This window comes from Salmo salar, chromosome ssa15, assembly GCF_905237065.1.
Source record: "Salmo salar chromosome ssa15, Ssal_v3.1, whole genome shotgun sequence".
Classification (NCBI taxonomy): domain Eukaryota; kingdom Metazoa; phylum Chordata; class Actinopteri; order Salmoniformes; family Salmonidae; genus Salmo; species Salmo salar.
This window is the reverse complement of record NC_059456.1, coordinates 4406359-4422603: the sequence shown is the minus strand read 5'-3', so window position 1 is coordinate 4422603 and position 16245 is coordinate 4406359. Positions and strand designations below refer to the sequence as shown.

The following is a 16245-nucleotide window of genomic DNA, read 5'->3' as shown; positions in this document are numbered from 1 at the left end:
GTGCGTACACTCACTACACCCGTTAGTGAGGTGCTATAGATAATGTATGTTATGTATTATACATCCGGCAGTAGAGTGGACAGCCCCAGGGGTCCCTAACACAGGTACAGAGTATTATACATCCGGCAGTAGAGTGGACAGCCCCAGGGGTCCCTAACACAGGAACAAGTGCAAGTGGAGTCAGAACAAAGATGATCTATACACTGACAAGATATTGAAGATATTGTCTGTTCTAACAATGGGAATAAATATCCACAAAGGCGTAAGGTGGGCAGGAGGAGTGGACATCTGCACTGAGCTAAAGGCTAGAGCTGCCGCTTTCAAGCAGCAGGCCACCAATCCGGACGCTTATGAGAAATCCCGCTACAATCTCCGACGAGCGATCAAACTGGAAAAGCATCAATACAGGACTAAGATCGTAACCTATTATGGCGCCTTGACTCTCGTCGGATGTGGCAGGGCTTGCAAACTATTAAAGATTACAAAGGGAAACCCAGCTGCGAGCTGTCCAGTGACACGAGCCTACCAGACAAGCTAAATGTGCTTCTATGCTGGCTTCGAGGCTAGCAACACTGAACCATGCATAAGAGCACCAGCTGCTCTGGACGACTGTTTGATCTCCCTCTCCGTAGCCAATGTGAGTAAGACCTTTAAACAGGATAACATTCACTAGGCCAGATGGATTACCAGGATGCGTACTCAGATCATACGTTGACCAGCTGGCAAGTGTCGTCACTGAGATTTTCAACCTCTCCCTGACCCAGTCAGTAATACTTACATGTTTCAATCCAACCATCATAGTCCAAGGAGAAAAGAGATGGGAAAGAGAGAGGGTAACCAAGGTAACCTTTCTAATTTACTATCACATGAAAGGCTGGTCATGGCTCACATCAACACCATAATCACAGACACCCTGGACCGACTCCAAATCGCATACCGCCTCAACAGATCCAGAGATGATGCAATCTCTGTTGCACTTCACACTGCCCACTCACACCTATGTGATAATGTTTACAAATGTTCATCACTAAATTCAGGACCGTTGGATTGAACACTTCTCTCTGCAACTGGATCCTGGACTTCCTGACAGGCTGCCACAAGGTGGTGAGGTTTGCAACAACACATCTGCCACATTGATCCTGAACCCTCAGGTGTGTGTGCTTGGTCCCCTCTTGTGCTCCCTATTCACTCGCGACTGCGTAGACTGTGTGGCCGAGCACGACTCCAACACCATCATTTGTATTTAGCTGCTGCCAAGGCTACTCTTCCTGGGGTCCAAAAACATTAAAAACATTAAAGCACTTAGAGTGCATTTGAAAAGTATTCAGACCCCTCGACTTTTTCCACATTTTGTTACGTTACAACCTTATTCTAAAATGGATTAAATAAAATAAAAATTGTCATCAATCTACACGCATAACCACATAACGACGTAGCGATAACTGGTTTTTAGAAATGTATGCTAATTTAATAATAATAAAAAAACAGAAATACCTTATTTACGTAAGTATTCAGACCCTTTTATATGACACTCAAAATTGAGCTCAGGTGCATCCTGTTTCCATTGATTATCCTTGAGATGTTTATACAACTTGATTGGACATGATTTGGAAAGGCACACACCTGTCTATATAAAGGTCCCACAGTTGACATGTCAGAGCAAAAACCAAGGATTTTGTCCGTAGATCTCCGAGACAGGATTGTGTCGAGGCACAGATCTGGGGGAGGGTACCAAAACAGCATTGAAGGTCCCCAAGAACACATTGGCTTCCATCATTCTTAAATGGAAGAAGTTTGGAACCACCAAGACTCTTCCTAGAGCTGGCCGCCCGGCCAAACTGAGCAATTGGGGGAGAAGGGCCTTGGTCAGAGAGGTGACCAAGAACCCGATGGTCACTCTGACAGAGCTCCAGAGGAACTGGAGATGGGAGAACCTTCTAGAAGGACAACCATCTCTGCAGCACTCCACCAATCAGGCCTTTATGGTAGAGTGGCCAGATGGAAGCCACTCATCAGTAAAAGGCACATTACATCCTGCTTGGAGTTTAACAAAAGGCACCTACAGGATTCTCAGACCATGAGAAACTATTAAAGGTTACAAAGGGAAACCCAGAAACAAGATTCTCTGGTCTGATGAAACCAAGATTGAACTCTTTTGCCTGAATGCCAAGCATCATGTCTAGAGGAAACCTGGCACCATCCCTACAGTGAAGCATATTGGTGGCAGCATCATGCTGTGGGGATGTTTTTCAGCAGCAGGGACGGGGAGAATAGTCAGGATCAGGGCAATGATGAATGGAGCAAAGCTTTGAAGCGCTCCTTTTTTGGGGTCCCAGGTCCAAAAAGTTTGAAATCACTGAGCTAGCAAACAGATTGCTGATTTGCTGTACAGCTATAGTATCTGGTGCAGCGCAAACGTCAAATTGTAGGGAATGGACTGACATGAATGAATACGCAGCTCCCCAAAACTGTTGGTGATCCAGACTATGTTTACTTTCACCTGCAATTGGGCATCAAGCAACAATTACTAACACAGGCTTACTGGTCTTTTGGTAAGCCAAAATTGCTTGAAATTCATAATTTACCGATGAAGCTTGCATTTGGAATTTGTTGTTAAAATTAATTATTACATGTGTTCTAGACAAAATAATTAAAATGGCTGTCTGGTAACCTCAATAAATAGACAAAGATTTGTAGTTGAACAACTCATTGCCTGTATTTGCTATTATTATTATTATTATTACTATTATTAGATTTTTTTACTGGACTTAAAACTTTTACTTGTGACTCGAATCGCTCTTAAAATGACTTGGACTTGACTCGAGGCTCGACTCGTTCTACTTGAGAATTCCTTGTGACTCGAATAATAGTGACTTGGTCCCATCTCTATGAAACGTGACAAATAAAATGCGATTTGTTTTGAACATTCTTGTCAACTGCGATTTTTAAAAAACTTTTTTCCTGTAAGTTGCCGGGTTGCCACGTTCGTCCACTTACAGTATATCAGTACATTCGTAACAATGTAAACATTACGAAAGTTTTATTATTTTTTCTCCCCAATTTTGTGATATCTAATTTGTAGTTACAATCGTGTCCCATCGCCGCAACTCCCGTTCGGGCTCGGGAGATGCAAAGGTCGAGAGCCATGCGTCCTCCGAAACACGATCCTGCCAAGCCGCACTGCTTCTTGACACACTGCTCGATTAACCCGGAAGCCAACCGCACCAATGTGTCGGAGGAAACACCTTACAGCTGGCGACCGAAGTCAGCTTGCAGGCTCCCAGCCTGCCACAAGGAGTAACTAGAGCACGATGGGACAAGGAAGTCTCGGGCCGGCCAAACCCTCCCCTAACCCGGACAACGCTGGGTCAATTGTGTGCTGCCTCATGGGTCTCCTGGTCACAGCCGGCTGTGACACAGCATGGGATCGAACCCGGGTCTGTAGTGATCCCTCAAGCACTGCAATGCAGTGCCTTATACCACTTTGCCACTCAGGAGGCCACAAAATGTATTTTCAATCAAATAAGCCATACAAAAAGGTCTGCTTCACGCATTATTATTGCGCGGACATGTTTTGGGGCGGAGTGCAAAGAAAAAGCCAAATCTCAGACTGGCCAATAAAAAGAAAAGATTAAGATGGGTAAAAGAACACACACACTGGACAGAGGAACTCTGCCTAGAAGGCCAGCATCTCGGAGTCACTTCTAAACTGTTGACGTTGAGACTGGTGTTTTGCGGGTACTATTTAATGAAGCTGCCAGTTGAGGACTTCTGAGGCGTCTGTTTCTCAAACTAGAAAGTCAAAAGTACTTGTCCTCTTGCTCAGTTGTGCACCGGGGCCTCCCACTCCTCTTTCTATTCTGGTTAGAGACAGTTTGCTCTGTTCTGTGAAGGGAGTAGTACACAGCGCTGTATGAGATCTTCAGTTTCTTGGCAATTTCTCGCATGGAATAGCCTTCATTTTTCAGAAGAAGTATAGACGGACGAGTTTCAGAAAAAAGTGCTTTGTTTCTGGCCATTTTGAGCCTGTAATCGAACCCACAAATGCTGATGCTCCAGATACTCAACTAGCCTAAATGCCTGTTTTATTTCTTCTTTAATCAGGACAACAGATTTCAGCTGTGCTAACATAATTGCAAAAGGGTTTTCTAATGATCAATTCACTTTTTTAAATGATAAACTTGGATTAGCTAACACAACGTGCCATTGGAACATAGGAGTGATGATTGCTGATAATGGGCCTCTGTACGCCTATGTAGATATTCCACAAAAAAATCTGCCTTTTCCAGCTACAATAGTCATTTACAACAAGAACAATGTCTACACTGTATTTCTGATCAATTTGATGTTTTTTTAATGGACAACATTTTTTCTGTTCTTTCAAAAACAAGAACATTTCAAAGTGACCCCTAACCTTTCAATGGTAGTGTACAGTTGAAGTTGGAAGTTTACATACACCTTAGCCAAATACATTGAAACTCAGTTTATCACAATTCCTGACATTTAATCCTAGTAAAGATTCCCTGTCTTAGGTCAGTTAGGATCACCACTTTATTTTAAGAATGTGAAATGTCAGAATAATAGTATAGAGAATTATTTATTTCAGCTTTTATTTCTTTCATCACATTCCCAGTGGGTCAGAAGTTTACATACACTCAATTAGTATTTGGTAGCATTGCCTTTAAATTGTTTAACTTGGGACAAACATTTTGGGTAGCCTTCCACAAGCTTCCCACAATAAGTTGGGTAAATGTTGGCCCATTCCTCCTGACAGAGCTGGTGTAACTGAGTCAGGTTTGTAGGCCTCCTTGCTCGCACATGCTTTTTCAGTTCTGCCCACACATTTTCTATGGAATTGAGGTCAAGGCTTTGTGATGACCACTCCAATACCTTGACTTGGTTGTCCTTAAGCCATTTTGCCACAACTTTGGAAGTATGTTTGGGTTCATTGTCCATTTGGAAGACCCATTTGCAACCAAGCTTTAACTTACCGACTGATGTCTTGAGATGTTGCTTCAATATATCAACATAAATTTCCGCCCTTATGATGCCATCTATTTTGTGAAGTGCACCAGTCCCTCCTGCAGCAAAGCACCCCCACAACATGATGCTGCCACCCCCGTGCTTCACGGTTGGGATGGTGTTCTTCGGCTTCCAAGCCTCCCCCTTTTTCCTCCAAACATAACAATGGTCATTATGGCCAAACAGTTCTATTTTTGTTTCATCAGAGCAGAGGACATTTCTCCAAAAAGTATGATCTTTGTCCCCATGTGCAGTTGAAACCATAGTCTGGCTTTTTTATGACGGTTTTGGAGCAGTGGCTTCTTCCATGCTGAGCGACCTTTCAGGTTATGTCGACATAGGACTCGTTTTACTGTGGATATAGATACTTTTGTACCTGTTTCCTCCAGCATCTTCACAAGGTCTTTTGCTGTTGTTCTGGGATTGATGTGCACTTTTCGCACCAAAGTCTCTAGGAGACAGAACGCGTCTCCTTCCTGAGCGGTATGACGGCTGCGTGGTCCCATGGTGTTTATACTTGCGTACTATTGTATGTACAGATGAACGTGGTACCTTCAGGCATTTGGAAATTGTTCCCAAGGATGAACCAGACTTGTGGAGGTCTACATTTTTCTTCTGAGGTCTTGGCTGATTTCTTTTGATTTTCCAATGATGTCAAGCAAAGAGTCACTGAGTTTGAAGGTAGGCCTTGTACATCCACAGGTACACCTCCAATTGACTCAAATTATGTCAATTAGCCTATCAGAAGCTCCTAAAGCCATGACATAATTTTCTGGAATTTTCCAAGCTGTTTAAAGGCACAGTCAATTTAGTGTATGTAAACTTCTGACCCACTGGAATTGTGATACAGTGAATTATAAGTGAAATAATCTGTCTGTAAACAATTGTTGGAAAAATGACTTGTGTCATGCACAAAGTAGATGTCCTAACCGACTTGCCAAAACTATAGTTTGTTTAACAAGAAATTTGTGGAGTGGTTGAAAAACAAATTTTAATGACTCCGTCCTAATTGTATGTAAACTTCCGACTTGAAATGTATATTTTTTTTTCTTCTTTGAATGTAGGTCAGCGATAAAGTCAGACGCTGGAAAGAAATTCCACCTGAAGTTGAGGTGAGATCTTTATAGGATTTACAGCCTCAGATTTGTAGCTGTAAAGACAATTCCCAGTTCAGGCGCTAACTAGCAATGTAGCCGCCAAGTGTAGCGCTGCAGGAGGCAACCACATCATATAAATAATACAACTGACAGACATGAGCTAACCTTTTGAAGTCCTCAGGCAATGGCTCAAACAGACTCTGAGTCTGGCAGGCTTTCCCCAGGGTTGGCAACAGTGTACACATTATATGATGCCAACCACAGTACAGGCAACACCGCGCCTCTGCCTAGCTCTGGTCCCTCTCTGCCTGAAAGAGTACGGCTTCAATTGACCATTTTGATGACAGATGACCTGGATCTGTTGTTGCATTGGAGGCCATTTGAGGCGTTAACTGGAAAGTAAAGAAGGCCTAGTTGGTATGAAACTTACCTCCATGACGGGCACACTTGGGGCAGCAGTCTCCGGCGGGGGTGAAAGCGATCTGGTCTGGGGGGCAGCTGAGAGGAGGACAGGGTCTCTGACTACAGGATACGCTACCTCCAGAACACACACACACCTGGCACTGAGAGACACTCCACTGACTGTCATGCTGTGGATGGATGGAGGGGGAGGGAGGGAGGGATGGTGGGGGAGGGAGGGAGTAATGTTTACTGTTCATTTTTATTGTTTATTTCACTTTGTATATTATCTACTTCACTTGCTTTGGCAATGTTAACATATCTTTCCCATGCCAATAAAGCCCCTTGAATTGAATTGAATTGAGAGAGAGAGAGACATACAGAGAGGGATAGAGACATACAGAGAGAGAGAGAGACATACAGAGAGGGAGAGAGACATACAGAGAGGGAGAGAGACAGACAGAGAGAGAAAATGAAAATGTAATCTTGACCACTATCTGTAATCTATAAATCCCTACTCCAGTGTTTCACCTTCCTAGCCCCAATCTAAAATAAATGTTGAACACAACCTTCAGTAAATAACAACATAAATCATTATTCTGCAATTGTGCCACATAACCCAGTTTCTTCTCCCGCTCCTTCACTCTCCCCTTCACCAACTCACAGAGAGTTAGTGAAGCTTTTGGAAGACCCAGGCAGACCCTCTAAAAACACATGAGTTCCCTGCCTCAGTAGAGCCTTGGAAAAGTGTGAAAGACACTTGATGCTTCAGAGACACCAATGGAATCCTAAACACCAGGCTAAAGTGGCTTGTTAGGAAGCTTGTTCTACCTAAAAAGATTGACCGCCAGCCAGCTCTCTCTTGTTGCTCACAAATGGCACACTATTCACTACATACAGTAATGCAAAAGTAAGAGAGGGGAGAGGAGAGGAGAGGGGGGAGGTGAGAGGAGAGGAGAGGAGAGGGGGAGAGGAGAGGATAGGAGAGAGGAAGGGGGAGAGAGGAGAGAGGAGGTGGGAGAGGGGAGAGAGGAGAGAGGAGAGGAGATGGGAGAGAGGAGGGGGAGAGAGGAGGGGGAGAGAGGAGAGAGGAGGTGAGAGAGAGGAGGGGGAGAGAGGAGAGAAGAGAGGAGAGAGGAGAGGGACGGAATAAGAGGAGAGGGGAGAGGAGGGAGGGGAGGGGAGGGGACAGTTAGAGGAAAGGAGAGGAGAGAGGAGAGAGGAGAGGGATGGAATAAGAGGAGAGGGGAGAGGAGGGAGGGGAGGGGACAGTTAGAGGAAAGGAGAGGAGAGAGGAGAGAGGAGAGGGATGGAATAAGAGGAGAGGGGAGAGGAGAGAGGGGAGGGGACAGTTAGAGGAAAGGAGAGGAGAGAGGAGAGAGGAGAGGGATGGAATAAGAGGAGAGGGGAGAGGAGGGAGGGGAGGGGACAGTTAGAGGAAAGGAGAGGAGAGAGGAGAGAGGAGAGGGATGGAATAAGAGGAGAGGGGAGAGGAGGGAGGGGAGGGGACAGTTAGAGGAAAGGAGAGGAGAGAGGAGAGAGGAGAGGGATGGAATAAGAGGGGAGGGGAGAGAGGAGAGAGGAGAGAGGATGGGGAGAGAGGAGGGGGGAGAGATGAGAGATGAGAGAGGAGGGGACAGTTAGAGGAGAGGAGAGGAGAGAGGAGAGAGGAGAGGGACAGAATAAGAGGAGAGGGGAGGGGAGAGAGGAGAGAGGAGAGAGGAGAGGGACAGAATAAGAGGAGAGGGGAGGGGAGAGAGGAGAGAGGAGAGAGGAGGGGGAGAGAGGAGGGGGGAGAGATGAGAGATGAGAGAGGAGGGGACAGTTAGAGGAGAGGAGAGAGGAGAGAGGAGAGTGACGGAATAAGAGGAGAGGAGAGATGAGAGAGGAGGGGACAGTTAGAGGAGATGAGAGAGGAGAGAGGAGAGAGGAGAGGGACAGAATAAGAGGAGAGGGGAGAGGAGAGAGGGGAGGGGACAGTTAGAGGAGAGGAGAGAGGAGAGAGGAGAGAGGAGAGGGACGGAATAAGAGGAGAGGGGAGATAGAGAGGAGAGAGGAGAGGGGACAGTTAGAGGAGAGGAGAGAGGAGAGAGGAGAGAGGAGAGAGGAGAGGGACGGAATAAGAGGAGAGGGGAGAGGAGAGAGGAGAGGGGACAGTTAGAGGAGAGGAGAGAGGAGAGAGGAGAGGGACGTAATAAGAGGAGAGGGGAGAGGGGAGAGGAGAGAGGGGAGGGGACAGTTAGAGGAAAGGAGAGTAGAGAGGAGAGAGGGGAGGGGACAGTTAGAGGAGAGAAGATGGGACAGAGGATAAGAAGAGGAAGACAGATGTTTTCTCTGGTCCTCCACAGTGGACCGTATCACCTACTGACCCCATAAACAGCGTCTTTATGCTGACAAGAGCCCTGGGAGGAGGGCAGGCACTCTGGACAACACTGGTTGGGAGGGATCCTTAACCGCTCTCCCTGAGGAGACACAGAGGGAATACAGTATCAGTCCCCTGTAGTGGACAACCATGTTAATGTAGGACGGAAAGAGAACTGTCAATGGTCTTTTCCTTTGGTCTATTTTATAACCCTTTAGTGAACAATACAATAAAACAGGAAGATATAGAGACAGATTCAATCAAACAGTTAGACCCTTAATGCAGAATGGAAGACAAAATGTGAACCACAGTTAAAAGGTCAATTCTATTTCAATTCCAGTCAATTCAGGAAAATCCAACTCCAATTCTCTACAAGGCCATATTGGGTAAAATGCCATTTTATCTCTGTTCTCTTTTAGTCAGCTCGGTAAATAAATATCAACTACGGTCCCATTCTCATTTGCTTCAGTACCAAAAAATGAGAACAGGTCATGGTAGAAATAGTTTTAGTTACACAGCTCCATGGTCCAACATTTAAAATGTGATGATTTAGTCTCGCTGGTGGAGTTTAAACACCTGATCGATGTTTATATTATAGAAGAGTTGAATTGTTGTTAGTCAAGACTTTTGTGTTTTTTACATCAAATGAGGAGGAGGAGGTCTGATAGAAGACACTATGGTGAGGAGGAGGTCTGATAGAAGACACTATGGTGAGGAGGAGGTCTGATAGAAGACACACTATGGTGAGGAGGAGGTCTGATAGAAGACACTATGGTGAGGAGGAGGTCTGATAGAAGACACTATGGTGAGGAGGAGGTCTGATAGAAGACACTATGGTGAGGAGGAGGTCTGATAGAAGACACTATGGTGGGGAGGAGGTCTGATAGAAGACACTATGGTGAGGAGGAGGTCTGATAGAAGACACTATGGTGAGGAGGAGGTCTGATAGAAGACACTATGGTGAGGAGGAGGTCTGATAGAAGACACTATGGTGAGGAGGAGGTCTGATAGAAGACACTATGGTGAGGAGGAGGTCTGATAGAAGACACTATGGTGAGGAGGAGGTCTGATAGAAGACACTATGGTGAGGAGGAGGTCTGATAGAAGACACTATGGTGGGGAGGAGGTCTGATAGAAGACACTATGGTGAGGAGGAGGTCTGATAGAAGACACTATGGTGGGGAGGAGGTCTGATAGAAGACACTATGGTGGGGAGGAGGTCTGATAGAAGACACTATGGTGGGGAGGAGGTCTGATAGAAGACACTATGGTGAGGAGGAGGTCTGATAGAAGACACTATGGTGGGGAGGAGGTCTGATAGAAGACACTATGGTGAGGAGGAGGTCTGATAGAAGACACTATGGTGGGGAGGAGGTCTGATAGAAGACACTATGGTGAGGAGGAGGTCTGATAGAAGACACTATGGTGAGGAGGAGGTCTGATAGAAGACACTATGGTGAGGAGGAGGTCTGATAGAAGACACTATGGTGAGGAGGAGGTCTGATAGAAGACACTATGGTGGGGAGGAGGTCTGATAGAAGACACTATGGTGAGGAGGAGGTCTGATAGAAGACACTATGGTGAGGAGGAGGTCTGATAGAAGACACTATGGTGGGGAGGAGGTCTGATAGAAGACACTATGGTGAGGAGGAGGTCTGATAGAAGACACTATGGTGAGGAGGAGGTCTGATAGAAGACACTATGGTGAGGAGGAGGTCTGATAGAAGACACTATGGTGAGGAGGAGGTCTGATAGAAGACACTATGGTGGGGAGGAGGTCTGATAGAAGACACTATGGTGAGGAGGAGGTCTGATAGAAGACACTATGGTGAGGAGGAGGTCTGATAGAAGACACTATGGTGTCTTGACGGAGGAGGAAAAGAGCGGAGAGAGGAGGACACATGGTTTGGTGGCTGGCAGTCTCAGAGGAGATGGAAGGTTGGATGGGATGTCTCAGAGGAGAGGGGAGGTTGGATGGGATGTCTCAGAGGAGAGGGGAGGTTGGATGGGATGTCTCTGAGGAGAGGGGAGGTTGGATGGGATGTCTCTGGGGAGAGGGGAGATGATGGGATATCTCTGGGGAGAGGGGAGGTTGAATGGGATGTCTCAGAGGAGAGGGGAAGTTGGATGGGATGTCTCTGGGGAGAGGGGAGGTTGAATGGGATGTCTCAGAGGAGAGGGGAGGTTGGATGGCGAGGCGAGGATGGAGGAACGGGGCACACAACTGTTTATAAGACACCCAGCTATTCATTCAATCAATTTTTCATTAATTAATTCATTGATTTGTTTGTCTGTTCACTCCTTCCTTCCTTCCTTCCTTCCTTCCTTCCTTCCTTCCTTCCTTCCTTCCTTCCTTCCTTCCTTCCTTCCTTCCTTCCTTCCTTCCTTCCTTCCTTCCTTCCTTCCTTCCTTCCTTCCCTCCCTCCTTCCTTCCCTCCCTCCCTCCCTGTCCTGTCCTGTCCCGTCCCTCCCTCCCTCTGTATTATGTCTTACCCTCTGGAAGTCACAGTGTGGGTTGAGGCAGGTAGCAGGTTTACAGATGGTGATGTCACTATAGCATGTACACTCCTGACAGGAGTCTGGTCTCCACGACGTGTTGTTCTGTAAACATAAACAACAACATTCGTGAGTTCACAAGTCCATCATTATAAAAAGCATCGTCGTGATCATTTACTGACAATGCAGCGTTTCAACTTAGTTATTCAATAGCATCGTATTCAGGTTACAACAGTGGCAATTAGTTGAATAAAAAGCAGGTCAGGTTGAATATAACAATATGAAACATAGCTACATCCCTATTTGGTCCTCCTGCGGGTTCATATTTGCGTTACAACAGGGATTGAACAACTATCTCTTCATCTTATTGTGACTCTTAACAAACACAATCGCAGCCCATAACATCCTGAACTAATACAGCTGAAATGAAAGTGGGGCTGTTGTTTCAAACTATGAGGCTCCTTTTGATTGTTCTGAGAAAGCAGAGTGGTTGGATGTAGTACTTAAAAGCTTAGAGAAGGAAAACAATAGGATTTTTTAAAAGACAATGACAAAGTGTGCATCTGAAAACTCTGAATACTGAAAATAGAGTTGCTATGGTAGGAAAACTTGTACAGAACCTGACACAAAGTTAGGGATTAGAGACAAATGTGCCCTGAGGTATGTGTCTGAGAGGGAGAGAGAGAGAAAGGAGAGAGCAAGAGAGAGGAGAGAGCACAAGCGAGAGAGAGGAGAGAGAGAGCATAAGAGAGAGCGCAAGAGAGAGCGCAAGAGAGAGAGACAGAACGCGAGAGAGAGGAGAGAGAAAGAGAGAGAGAGAGAGAGAGAGGAGAGAGAGAGAGAGATGAGAGCAAGAGAGAGAGAGCAAGAGAGAGGAGAGAGAGCAAGAGAGAGGAGAGAGCGCAAAAGAGAGAGGAGAGAGGAAAGAGAGAGCAAGAGAGAGAGGAGAGAGAGAAAGCGCAAGAGAGAGAGAGACAGCGCGAGAGAGAGAGGAGAGAGAGAGAGAGGAGAGAGAGCGCAAGAGAGAGAGAGGAGAGAGAAAGAGAGAGATAGAGAGAGAGGAGAGAGGAGAGAGAGACAGAGAAAGAGAGAGAGAAAAAAATTCAAATTGAAATACCTATTAAAATTTGCTTAAAACTAATTGAATGTCACTGAACCAATTACACTTTATGTCAGCGAGGTGTGCGGTCCACTTGCAAAACAAGATTTCATCAAATGGGACAAACACCCCATTGAAACCCTGCATGCAGAGTTCTGTAAGATTCTCCTACATGTCCAGAGGAAAACTACAAACAATGCATGCAGGGCAGAATTAGGCCAATATCCACTAATAATAAAAACTCAAAAAAGAGCAATTGAGTTTTGGAAACATCTAAAATACAGTGACCCCCTCTCATATCATTACCAAGCCCTGCAATGCCAAGAGCTGAGCAAAGAAAAGAGTCCCCTCATCCAGCTGGTCCTGGGGCTGAGTTCACAAACCTGTTCTACTAACACACTGAAGCCTCAGGACCAGAACATCCAATCAATCAGAATAAACCAAATTACAACACAGTCAAAACAAAACTACATTGCTTATTGGGAAACACAAGCACAAACACAAAGCAAAATGCAGTGCTATCTGGCCCTAAATCGACAGTACACCGTGGCTAACTTTTTGACCATGGTTACTGATCAAAACCTTCGAAAAACCTTGACAAAGTACAGGCTCAGTGAGCACAGCCTTGCCATTTAGAAGGGTAGACACAGGAAAACCTGGCTCCCTGTAGAGGAAAGGCTGTGCAACCACTGCACAACAGCAGAACCTGAAACGGAGCTGCATTTCCTGACAAAATTTAAAAAATATAAAACAATTAGAGAGTGTCAACCCTTATTAAAGGTTTCAAAGACCTCTCTGATGAGGATAGGCTACCCGTCCTGTTGGGGGAGGACGCAGAGAGCTGTGGGTTGGCAGCGCACTACATTGCTGCCTGCCATAAGTTGAGGGACAGTGTCTGACAGACCAATCAACCTGCATATGTACTCTACTGTATGGCTATTGTTATTGTTGAAAGTATGGTTATTTTGACCCTTGGTTATTGTTGTTACTGTTGTCATGTTGACAATTTTGATTCTCATTTTTTTTCATATTGTAAATATCCAAAATAAGCTTTGGCAATATGTACATTTTTACATCATGCCAATAAAGCAAATTTAATTGAATTGAAAAAAATTGAGAGAGAGAGAGAGAGGAGAGAGAGAGAGAGGAGAGAGAGAGAGAGGAGAGAGAGGAGAGAGAGGAGAGAGAGAGGAGAGAGAGAGAGAGAGAGAGAGAGAGAGAGAGAGAGAGAGAGAGAGGAGAGAGAGAGAGAGGTGAGAGAGAGAGAGAGAGAGAGAGAGAGAGAGAGGAGAGAGAGAGAGAGAGAGAGAGAGAGAGAGAGAGAGAGAGAGAGAGAGAGAGAGAGAGAGAGAGAGAGAGAGAGAGAGAGAGAGAGAGAGAGAGAGAGAGAGAGAGAGAGAGAGAGAGAGAGGTGAGAGAGAGGAGAGAGAGAGAGAGAGAGAGAGAGAGAGAGAGGAGAGAGGAGAAAGAGAGAGGAGAGAGAATAAGAGAGAGAGGAGAGAGAGAGAGAGAGAGAGAGAGGAGAGAGAGGAGAAAGAGAGAAAGAGAGAGGAGAATAAGAGAGAGAGGAGAGAGAGGAGAAAGAGAGAAAGAGAGAGGAGAGAGAGAGAAAGAGAGAGGAGAGAGAGAAAGAGAGAATAAGAGAAAGAGGAGAGAGAGAGAGACAGAGAGAGAGAGGAGAAAGAAAGAGAGGAGAGAGAATAAGAGAGAGAGGAGAGAGAGAGAGAGATAATAAGAGAGAGAGGAGAGAGAGAGAGACAGAGAGAGAGAGAGGAGAAAGAGAGAAAGAGAGAGGAGAGAGAGAAAGAGAGAATAAGAGAAAGAGGAGAGAGAGAGACAGAGAGAGAGAGGAGAGAGAGAGAGGAGAGAGAGAGCACAAGGTTATATTTCAGACATCAAAACAGAGTGTCTCATAAGAGGACCAAGACAGTCATTACAAAGCCAGTGAAGAGGTCTAGTCTACAGAGACCAGTCCACAAGGAACCAGATCATACAAAAACATCAACATATAGGGAATAAACTTCAACATATAGGGAATAAACTTCAACATATAGGGAATAAACTTCAACATATAGGGAATAAACTTCAACATATAGGAAATAAACTTCAACATATAGGGAATAAACTTCAACATATAGGAATTTGTTGATTAGCCATAAACTATTGCATACTGCCTACCAACGGATGCCTATTAGTTTACCTTATAGCCACAGCGAAACCAAAATCTATATATGTGACTCATTCCAGGAAACTAGGTGTATGTCGGGCGTCACTACTTCACAGGAGAGCCGTTTGATCTTAAACTTAAAAAAATGTTGTTATCAAAATGCCTTCTAGAACATGTGTACTTTCATGATCCTTAATAACACACTTGTATACCATAAGTAAATACGAATACAATTCTTAAATTATGAGCCTAGTTGGTTTAGCAGAGGAAAAAGTCAGCAACCTTCCCGCTAGCCATGATTGGCTGAGATAATGAGTGGGCTGGACATGCCGAGAGATGAGTTCCCATTGGTCTGCCATGTTGCATGCTTCTGTCTATAACATGAGCTGGTCAGTATGTGTAGGTAATACTTTCTAACGCTGCTTTTTTTAAAAAGATAGCACGTAGTAGAACTGCATAAGTGTTGCTTTCCACTTTCTGGTGGACGGAGTTTTGAAATCTGTGGAATTAGAGTATGATAGCTAAGGAGATGGGAGACAATTGTGGCGTTTGATTGCAAATATGCAGAAGGAGTCAAAAGGAGAACACACAGAAGGCTGTTGTATAAAACACCTGTCTCTGGATTGCATCTTCAAAGTAAGGGCAACCGTGGCAACCGTGACAGAGAAGAAGAAGCGTCCATCCATGGGTAAGATACTCTATCTAGCTATATTTTCAGATAGTACACGTTTCTAATTTTGTCAGAAAATCATTTTCATTTCAAGCTAAAGCGCACTGTTAGCTAGCTAGCTAACATTAGCTGGCTGGCTGGCCAGCTAATGTTACGTGTATGGTCTGTGTAGCAATATTATTCATATCTCAGAGACATTTGATAGTTATAGCCTAATGTTAGCTAGCTAAAAAATGTAACCTGGTTGGTTAGCTACCTGCAGATTCATGCAGAGTAGTAATGTTATAAGTTGGGATTATGGTTCATTGTTTAAATAAGAGACTCCACCATGCAAGTAACCATTTCAATAGAATGTTCCTCAATGTTACTGTGACAACTGTTGACAGACGTAGCTGGTAGATTCGCAGAATAACTGACAAATTTACGAACGCTCAACAACCACTGAATATGGCCGGTGTCAGTAAACGTTGGCAAAAAAGCGTCATTAAATTGTTGCCAGCAGCACAGTTACAGTCACCAACACTCTGGATAACATACAAACAGCCTAACCAGCTCTGCTAGGGGGAGTAAAATGGTCAGAGTGAGGTGTTCTCTCATTTGGGTGTGGAAGAAGCTAGCAAGCTAGCCAATGTTAGCCAGTTAGCTTGGGTGCTTGACAGCTGTTGTTAGGTCAGAAAGCTCGGCTCAACCTGACTTCTCGGTCAGAATGTCCAGTGTGCGCTCTGAACGCTCCGAGAGCGAAACTCTCTGAATTTACGAACACCCAGAGCGCACTCTGGCACTCCAGATTAAATTTACGAACATACCCGTAGCATAAACCAGCCTTTAGTCTTGAAATCGTTGGTTGTTTAGTACATAGCCTCACATGTGAATCCTTAAAATAAAACGTAAGAGAACGATGCTGAATGGGTGTAGACAAAGAAGAGCTCTCCA

The 16245-nt window shown here is 45.0% G+C and overlaps 1 protein-coding gene across 4 annotated transcripts in view; it reads right to left on the bottom strand.

Moving 5' to 3' along the window:
• Nucleotides 1-16245, bottom strand: part of LOC106570894 (extracellular matrix organizing protein FRAS1) — a 364444-nt gene that overhangs the window by 229503 nt on the left and 118696 nt on the right. For all 4 annotated transcript variants that reach the window (XM_045695383.1, XM_045695380.1, XM_045695381.1 and 1 more), the window contains exons 3-5: nucleotides 11374-11481; nucleotides 8888-8980; nucleotides 6550-6709 (exon numbers count right to left, since the gene is read on the bottom strand). In XM_045695383.1, the coding sequence (XP_045551339.1) occupies nucleotides 6550-6709; nucleotides 8888-8980; nucleotides 11374-11481 (361 nt within the window). The remainder of the gene's footprint in view (nucleotides 1-6549; nucleotides 6710-8887; nucleotides 8981-11373; nucleotides 11482-16245) is intronic.